Consider the following 8631-nt stretch of genomic DNA (forward strand, 5'->3'; position numbering starts at 1 on the left):
GCCCTCCCACAGGAAAGGTGCCTCCCTTGGCTGTTGCTCCTTCTCTTCCAGTGCAAGCCCACAGCACTCAAAGTGAAGCCTCCTCTCTCCATAAATGCTGGTCATGTGCCTTTTGACAGATGCGTCCCTCAGAGCCTCACCCTTTTTTTTTTTTTTTTTTTTTGAGTTGGAGTTTCACTCTTGTTGCCCAGACTGGAGTGCAGTGGCGCAATCTTGGCTCACTGCAACCTCCACCTCCTGGGTTCAAGTGATTCTCCTGCCTCAGCCTCCTGAGTAGCTGGGATTACAGGCATCACCATGCCCAGCTAATTTTTATATTTTATTTGAGATGGGCTTTTGCCACGTTGGCCAGGCTGATCTCGAACTCCTGACCTCAGATGACCCACCCGCCTCGGCCTCCCAAACTGCTGGGATTACAGGCATGAGCCAACGCACCTGGCCAGCCCTGCCTTTTTTATTTGTAAAAATGAGAATAATTATACTTGTATACCAGGAAAATGGTGGTGAGGCACCAGGAAAACACTCCATGTAAAACTGCAGTGGGAAATGGGTGACAAGTAGGGAGAACACCCTGTGTCCTGAAATTATTATGTCCTACTCTTAAGCTGTCGACCGAGGCCTCAGGTGATGGTGAAAGGCTCCTTCCTGAGTCTTAAAACATCTGGCTGCCTCTGGCTTCTCAGGTAACAAGGATAGATTTTAGAAGGTTTAGCTCTTGGTTCAAGGGACGATCTTTAAAGACGGAAAGAACATTTTGTTCCTTGGAAGAAGGATTGGAATGCGGAGTGAGAGCAGGATTGAGCATGGGAATGTGTGCAGGGAGGAGGGGTGGGGAAAAGAAGGAGAGTTCCAGGGTCCCACTGCGAGAACAGCGAGAACAGCGTTGCCGAAGAGGCATCTGCCCTACCCAGGGCCTGGAAGCCGTGTCCTGGGAGGGAGCAGCAGGCAGTCTGAAATCTGAGCCCAGGGAACAAGGCTCCTACTGTGGGAGGGCCCTATAAAAGGAGTACGTCAGAAGTTGGCCAAAGCTGTGGCAGGAACGCGCTCTATATCCATAAGCCAGTACACAGCTACACGTGCCACAGTAGAGGAAACGAAGATGGAATTTTCATGGGACAATGGATGCTTTGTGCGCTGATATTTTCTATTCTGTACCCCTCTCCTTCCCTTCCCTTTCCTTCCGTTCCCTTCCCTTCCCTTCCACCCTCCCTCTCTCCCTTCTTTTCCGCCTGCCTGCCAGCCTTCGTTTCTTGTATAGTTTCTTTCTTCTTGTGTCATCAGCAAAGTTGATTTCTAGACCCACTAGTAGGTCTTCCTTCACAGTTGTTCAAGCATGGGGGAGAATTAAAGGGCTATATCAAAGGCCAGCTAAGGCCTTGCATATCCCCACTCCCCTACTTCACTCCCTTTAGAATGACCAAGTTCCTTCTCCTGCCTTTCCTTAGCAAACAAACAATTTCATCAGGTCAAGAATAACAGGATTTATTTCACAAGCTTTTTGGATCATAATAAAAATCACCTGGGGGCTGGTTGATGTCACTGAGCCTCAGGCTTCTCCCCGGAGAGTCTGTTCAGGTAGGTTTGGCCGGGCCTGGTGATCAGTGTTTGTAACAGGTATAGCTAGGTAATCATGATGATCAGGCCCATCAGGGATTCACTAATCAGGTTTAACCCCTGTATTGTGCTGATAAGGAATCTAGGGCCAGGTGAGGGCAGCTGCCTTGTCAGAGGTCACACAGTGGGCGCCACCCTTGGGGCCAGACATCGCAGTTAGACTGTCTGTGCCTGCAGGCCCTGTACCTTGTACATTACCAGGAGAGCCTTTAGACTGAGAAGATGAAGACTGGCCCCCACCATGCTGCAAGTTAGGGATGCAGCTGGGCTGGAACCCAGATCATTGTAGAATGCCACCTTCCTACAATGGGCTGGCTTCCTACGGGGAGGTTCAGCCCATTTCCAGGGCCAGCTAGTTCCTCAAACGAAGGCAAGCAGAGAGGACTACTGTCTATGGCTGCCCAGCCCCCGTCACTTCTTGCTCTGGTCCTGAGTGAGGTGTGGGGTTTATGGGGTGAAGGGAGAATGAGTCATCTCCCTCCACTCACTGTCACTTGGTCCTCTGGGGGTAGGGTGTAACTTGAAGGTTTGCACCTAGTGATAGCCATAGCAACCACCTCCCTGCTGTGCCCACCATCACTGTTGCCCCGTCCACCAGTCCCTGGCAGTGGTCCCATAGGCTTGGAAGATGCTTCCTGTAGCCCATTAAAGCAGGAGAACCCTGGGAGCCCACACTTTGCTGCAAGCCAGCTGTCAGGCCCAGTTCTGCCCACCCCCCGCTCAGCTCTTTGCTGCTCCTCTGCTGAGGCCTGCGGTTTGGCATTTCCTTCCTCACCCAGTTCGAGCCCCAGCAGCCTCCAGCCTGGCTGTAGAGATACTGGTGAGAGGCAACACCACAGAGAGCAGGAGGTTCTTTCAAGATCCAAAGCAGCGCTGTGAGCTGGTCAGAGTCCCGTCAAGCCCTGTAGGAGGAGGGTGTTGAGGTGAGCCTCAGTCCCACCTCACTCAAGTCATTACTGAAATGTCACCTCTTCAGTGAGGCCCGATCATTTTAAATGGCAACCGCACCTCACCCCTGCACTCCCATCCCCCTCCCCAGCCCCCCACGCTGCATGCGCATGGTGCATATGCATCACATTTCCCCTCCTTAAAGCTTCCTCTCCACTAGCAGGGATCTGTCTGTTTTGTTCACTGATGCACCTTGAGCACTTCTAAGTTCCCAGCACTTAGAAGGCCCTCAGTGCACATTGTTGAATAAACAGGTGACAGAATGGGAGTGGCTGCTGCAGCCAGCACCGCCTGACATGGCCAGGACACAGAACACTAACGGGCTCCCTTGCCCGCTCTGTAGGAGTCCTTCCATCCCACACGCCCATTGTCTTCTTGAAACAACCACTTAAAGGAACCAAAAAGAACCATGTCACAAGCACCCTGACGGCATGGTCAGGAGGCGACTGGGAAGCACCCACTGCTGCTCTTAAAACCTCTCTCCCTCTGCGCAGTCACAGAAGCCTGGAGTTGTCAACAATATTATTACAGAGAGTAAACCTTTCCCTTTCTCCTTCTCTTTCCTCTTAAGTACCCAACGTGTTTATCAAAATTTGTTTATCCTATTATTCTAATGAGGTAGGAGGTTTGGATGCCATTTCTTTTTTTTTTTTTTTTTTTTTTTTTTTTTTGAGACGAAGTTTTGCCCTTGTCCCCAGCCTGGAGTACAGTGGTGTGATCTCGGCTCACTGCAACCTCTGACTCCCAGGTTCAAGTGGTTCTCCTGCCTCAGCCTCCTGAGTAGCTGGGATTACAGGCATGCAGCATGCCCGACTAATTTTTGTATTTTTAGTAGAGATGTTGGCCAGGCTGATCTCGAACTCCTGACCTCAGTGATCTGCTCTCCTCAGCCTCCCAAAGTGCTAGGATTATAGTCATGAGCCACTGCGGCCAGCCTGGATCCCATTTATTGGGAGAAATGGGGGAGTTGAGGGGCAGGGGAGGTGATGGAGGAATCGAGAAATGGTGGCTGCTAAGGACTTCCTTTGCTAACTTAGCAAGTTTATTTTAGGCTAAACTCATTACTTCGAGATGGTCATTAAGCAGAAAGAGTAGAGATCATGAGCCGCTCTCATAGGCAGGCCAGGGACTCAACAGTGTCTGCCTCCAGAGAGCTTGTAGCAGAAAGGGAACTGACACAGGTGTGTGTGCATTGAAAGGGCACTGGCTTGGAAATTTGAAAGGCTAGCTTTTGGTGCTGGTGTGAGTTGTGGGAAGAAGGGTGGTCTTTACCACTAACTACTGTGTGGCTTCAAGCTATTCCCTTTTTTTTTTTTTTTTAAATACGGAGTCTCCCTCTGTCGCCCAGGCTGGAGTGCAGTGGTATGATCTTGGCTCACTGCAACTTCCGCCTCCTGGGTTCAAGTGATTCTCCTGCCTCAGCCTCCCAAGTAGCTGGGACCACAGGCACGCGCCACCATGCCCCAGCTTTTTTTGTATTTTTAGTAGAGACAGGGTTTCACCATGTTGGCCAGGATGGTCTTGATCTCTTGACTTCATGATCCGCTAGTCCCTTCTTTGTGTGGGCCTCTGCCACCTCCTCTGTAAAATGAAATTGGACTGATAATCTGAGGTTCCTTCCAGTTGCCCCAAATTTTGAGGAAACACTAAGCCTGTTGACTACCAAGGGTCTTGTTGGTCTCATCAGTGGGTACTAAATGGGGCTGGAGTCTCAAGTTCTGGATGTTTGAGAGACTGGAATGGATGCTTGTTGCTAGGGCATGCTGGAGATACCATTCTGACAGCAAAGCCCTCCTGCCCCAGCTTCCCCAGCTCTATCCTGGGATTTGGGGATTTGCTAGTTCTGACATGAAAGAACCTGGGGACTAAGAATATCTTCAAGTGTCTTCGTCAAAGCTGGTCTCAGGGACATGAGTGATTCAGGGAGTCTCTCATTCTGCAGCCCCTGCCTTTATAGAGAACACCTCCCCAAGCTTTTATAAGAATCCGCATCACTGAGTGGGAAGTCCAGGAGGGGAAGATGGAAGGAGATCTTCCCCTTCCATCTTCCACTAGAGGTTGTGATAAGAAATCTCCAAGAAGCAGCTGACTCCTGTGGGTCTAGATGATGTTCTGAAGATTCTTGGGAACAAGACAGCACTGCCAGGTCATGCAGAGCCAGGGGACCTCAGCCCCAGGAAGAGTAAGACAAGAAAATACGCAGCTGTTGTATCTAGATCCTAAGGCTCCTGATTTTCAGAGGGAAAGCCAGGTGTGAGCTGACAAGTCTTGGGGGAGCTCTGAGCTGGACTTGGAAGGCTCAGCCAGACACAGATGAGCAAGGAGGAAAGAAGGCTTCCTGGGCAGGAGGAAGGTCTGGCCTGGAGAATAAGGTGGCAAATTCTGGAAGGAAGTGAGGAGCAGAGGGTCCCTGTAGAGGTGACAAAGAGGAGGCTGGCTAAAGTTGGCCCTGGTGTCCCAAGTTTCTATAGACCAGGGGACATCAAGGGTCAGGGGGAAGGTTGAGACTGAGAGAAGATGGTTTTGTCTCTTCATCTGTCTCTTTATCTTGCAGGATTCTCAGTAAGTTAAGTCAAGAAATCAACAAGAATGAAGAGAGGAGGAGCATCTTCACACGCAAGTGAGTGGAGCTGGTGTAAGGAAACGCAAGATTTTTCAATCCCAAGTTGAACCTTAAAAGGGAGGCACAGAACAATTTTTGCCTTACTTTTTGACCTGCATTGGTCCCCTGAATCCCAGGGGTCTGGAAGATGGTGTCCAAGGAGAGGAAGGGGTTTCCTCCCTTGCCCTGCATCCTGTCGCTGGGTCTGGGACATCAGGGGAACTTCCCTCTAGAGCATCAGACAGTCATGAGCTTCCAGTCATGCCACTGATGTGGCTTGGTGATTTCCAGAATTTTCAGGGTATCCTAGCCCCAGTTGCTGAGCAGCAAGGACACAAGCCCCTCTTGAGCAATGAGACAGGTCCTCCACTGGGGGTCCCTCTCGCTAGACCAGATTGAGGAAAGAGGGAGATCACCTTAAATCAACAAGACCATTAACGCAATGCTATTTGCCTTTGCAGACCCCAAGTCCAGCGGTTTCCTGAAGAGACAGGTAAAGCTATCAGGGCTGAGAGGTGATTGCTTTAGTTGGTGATAGGTATTTCAATTTTCTTGCCTTTCTGGTTCCGGGGGCTCCTTGAGTTCATTCAGGCGACCTTACTGACTTGTCTGTCAGCCATTTCTTACCCAGAAAACAGTTTGGGTCTAGATGGAGGGGAGGAGATGTCGCTCTGCAGGGCACCTGGCTTATGGCCCCTGTTCTGCTGGGACCATCTTCAGAGACACACTAAGGAACGCTGGGGGCTCTGTAGAGGAAAACAGAGGGACCCCACCTCTGAGTGAGCACCTGAGCTGAGCTAGTCTCCCTGCATCTGAGTCTTTAAAGCAGCTTGTCTTTTTTTTTTTTTTTTTTTTTTTTTGAGACGGAGTCTCGCTCAGTCGCCCAGGCTGGAGTGCAGTGGCGTGATCTCAGCTGACTGCAAGCTCCACCTCCCGGGTTCACGCCATTCTCCTGCCTCAGACTCCTGAGTAGCTGGGACTACAGGCGCCTGCCACCTCGCCCGGCTAGTCTTTTGTATTTTTAGTAGAGACAGGGTTTCACCATGTTAGCCAGGATAGTCTCAATCTCCTGACCTTGTGACCGCCCACCTCAGCCTCCCGAAGTGCTGGGATTACAGTAAAGCAGCTTTTCAACTGTTCAATCGCACAAGTGTTGCAATGCAGATTCCTGGGGCCTGTCCTGTCCTGCTAAGTTAGAAACAGTAGGCACAGGCCCCCAGGTAACTGCAGGTCTTAAAGCACTTCCTAAATCACTGTTACACATGTGAAAGGTTGAGAACCATTGCCACCCCCTGGTTCTCCAGTAGAATGAGCACCTTGGGCAGGGTCTCTGGAGCTGACAGTAAGTGGCTAAACCCCCAGGGGTGTGGAAGGTAGGTGGAGGCCGGGGAAGGGGCATTGGTGAGGGAAGGCATCAAATGGGGAAGCTTTGACTTTCTTTCAAGCTGCGGCTTTCTTCAGTACTGATGGTGGTGTCATCTCCTTCCACAGAAAGCCACGAAGAGGACAATGGGGGCTGGTCGTCCTTTGTGAGTATGGTGTGGGCTGTTCTTGCACCTTTACAGCAGGGTCCAGGGCGGCTTTGTGATATGGACCCAGCATGGAGCCAAGTGGAATGGGGCTCTAACATGATGCCAGCACACCCACCCATGGCCCAGAAAAGGTGCTCTGCATAGGGCCAGACAGGAAATAGTTTTGGCTTTGGGACCCATGCAGCCTCTGTCTCAGCTACTCAACTCTGCTACTGGAGCACAAAAGCAGCCACAGACAATGAGCAAACATATAGGCTTGACTTTGTGCCCATAAACCTTCATTTTCGAACACAGAGGGTGGGCTGCATGTGGCCCTAGGCTATACTTTGTTGACTGCAATTTACCCACTGCTACCACCCCCCACTCACAACCCCCATCTCCAAAAATGGACACTTCTAGAAATCTACCCTTAAGTAGCTTTTCTCATGGACTTAAGTCCCCATTGGTGGCACGGAGGGAGAAGAACTTCAGAACCGACTGAAAAGACTTCAAAAGGGTGTGATCCAGTTGTTTTTTACATTGCAAGGTCACAGTGCCCACTCTGAGAGTCCGATGGATTGTACAGCCCCTCTCCAGGAACCTATATAAACAGTCACCACCCACGAAGCAGTCTCAGGCTAAGAACTCTATTGTGGACTGTAACCCAATCTGTTCATTTTACAGATGAGGCAACTAAGCCCACAGGAGAGCAGAATGTGACTTGTGTAGAACATTCTACACAAGTAGGCCCGAGGCAGACCTAGGGCCCAGGTAACTAGACCCTCAGTTACGTGGTCCTTCTGGTACGAGGCTGCCTCTAGTGCCTTTAGAAAGCAAAAACAGGCCGGGCACGGTGGCTCACGCCTGTCATCCCAGCACTTTGGGAGGCTGAGGCGGGTGGCTCACGAGATCAGGAGATCGAGACCATCCTGACTAATACGGTGAAACACTGTCCCTACTAAAAATACAAAAAAATTAGCTGGGCGTGGTGGCGGGTGCCTGTAGTCCCAGCTACTTGGGAGGCTGAGGCAGGAGAATGGTGTGAAACTGGGAGGTGGAGCTTGCAGTGAGCTGAGATCGTGTCACTGTACTCCAGCCTGGGCGACAGAGCCAGACTGTGTCTCAAAAAAAAAAAAAAAAAAAAGAAAGCAGAAACAGAATGTCCCTTGTCCTACTGGGATTCTGGTAAAAGAAAGCATTTAATTTGAGGGGGGCGGGGGGACAGTTTAGCTAAGTTTATGCTTTCTACCTGAAAATGAAGGAATCTGAAGATTTCTTCGGTAACAGGGAAAACAGCGCAGAGTTTCCGCTGAAAAGCTTCTGTTTACTCACAGAGGCAGAATCCTTGCCTTGCAGCCTCTCTTGTGCTGTGCCTGAGGCTAGTCATCAATCCTCTCTGTAAACTGAGGGCTTCCATTCACCAGTGGCTATAGAGCTTAGCAGCTCCATTATGTGCCCAGCTCTTTGCAAGGACATACAGGGAAATGAGTGGAGATAAAGGACCCAATCATGAGCATTTCACAGTGTGGATACCCCATTTTAAAAAGATAAACTGAGGCATAATGCAATTTTGTTTTAAGGAGTTTATTTGAGCAAACAGTGATTCATGAATCAGGCAGCACCAAACCAGCAGGAGGCTTCACTGAAGAAGGATGAGGGATAAGCTTTTATAAAGTGAATGTGGATATAATACAAAGAAAATATTTGGGTCAGGTGAGTGGCTTACACTTGTAATCCCAGCACTTTGGGAGGCCGAGGTGGGTGGATCACAAGGTCAAGAGATCGAGACCATCCTCGCCAACATGGTGAAACCCCATCTCTATTAAATGTACAAAAATTAGCTGGGCATGGTGGTGTGTGCCTGTAATCCCAGATACTCGGGAGGCTGAGGCAGGAGAATCACTGGAACCCGGGAGGCGGAGGTTGCAGTGAGCTGAGGTTGCACCACTGCACTAC

General features: G+C 50.3%; 1 protein-coding gene across 2 annotated transcripts in view; it reads left to right on the forward strand.

The window, feature by feature from the left end:
* LCP2 (lymphocyte cytosolic protein 2) overlaps positions 1–8631 on the forward strand; it is a 50056-nt gene that overhangs the window by 15735 nt on the left and 25690 nt on the right. For both annotated transcript variants that reach the window (XM_026456427.1, XM_026456428.1), the window contains exons 4-6: positions 5117–5182; positions 5626–5657; positions 6656–6693. In XM_026456427.1, coding sequence (XP_026312212.1) covers positions 5117–5182; positions 5626–5657; positions 6656–6693 — 136 coding nt within the window. The remainder of the gene's footprint in view (positions 1–5116; positions 5183–5625; positions 5658–6655; positions 6694–8631) is intronic.

Source organism: Piliocolobus tephrosceles, chromosome 4 (genome assembly GCF_002776525.5).
Source record: "Piliocolobus tephrosceles isolate RC106 chromosome 4, ASM277652v3, whole genome shotgun sequence".
Lineage (NCBI taxonomy): Eukaryota > Metazoa > Chordata > Mammalia > Primates > Cercopithecidae > Piliocolobus > Piliocolobus tephrosceles.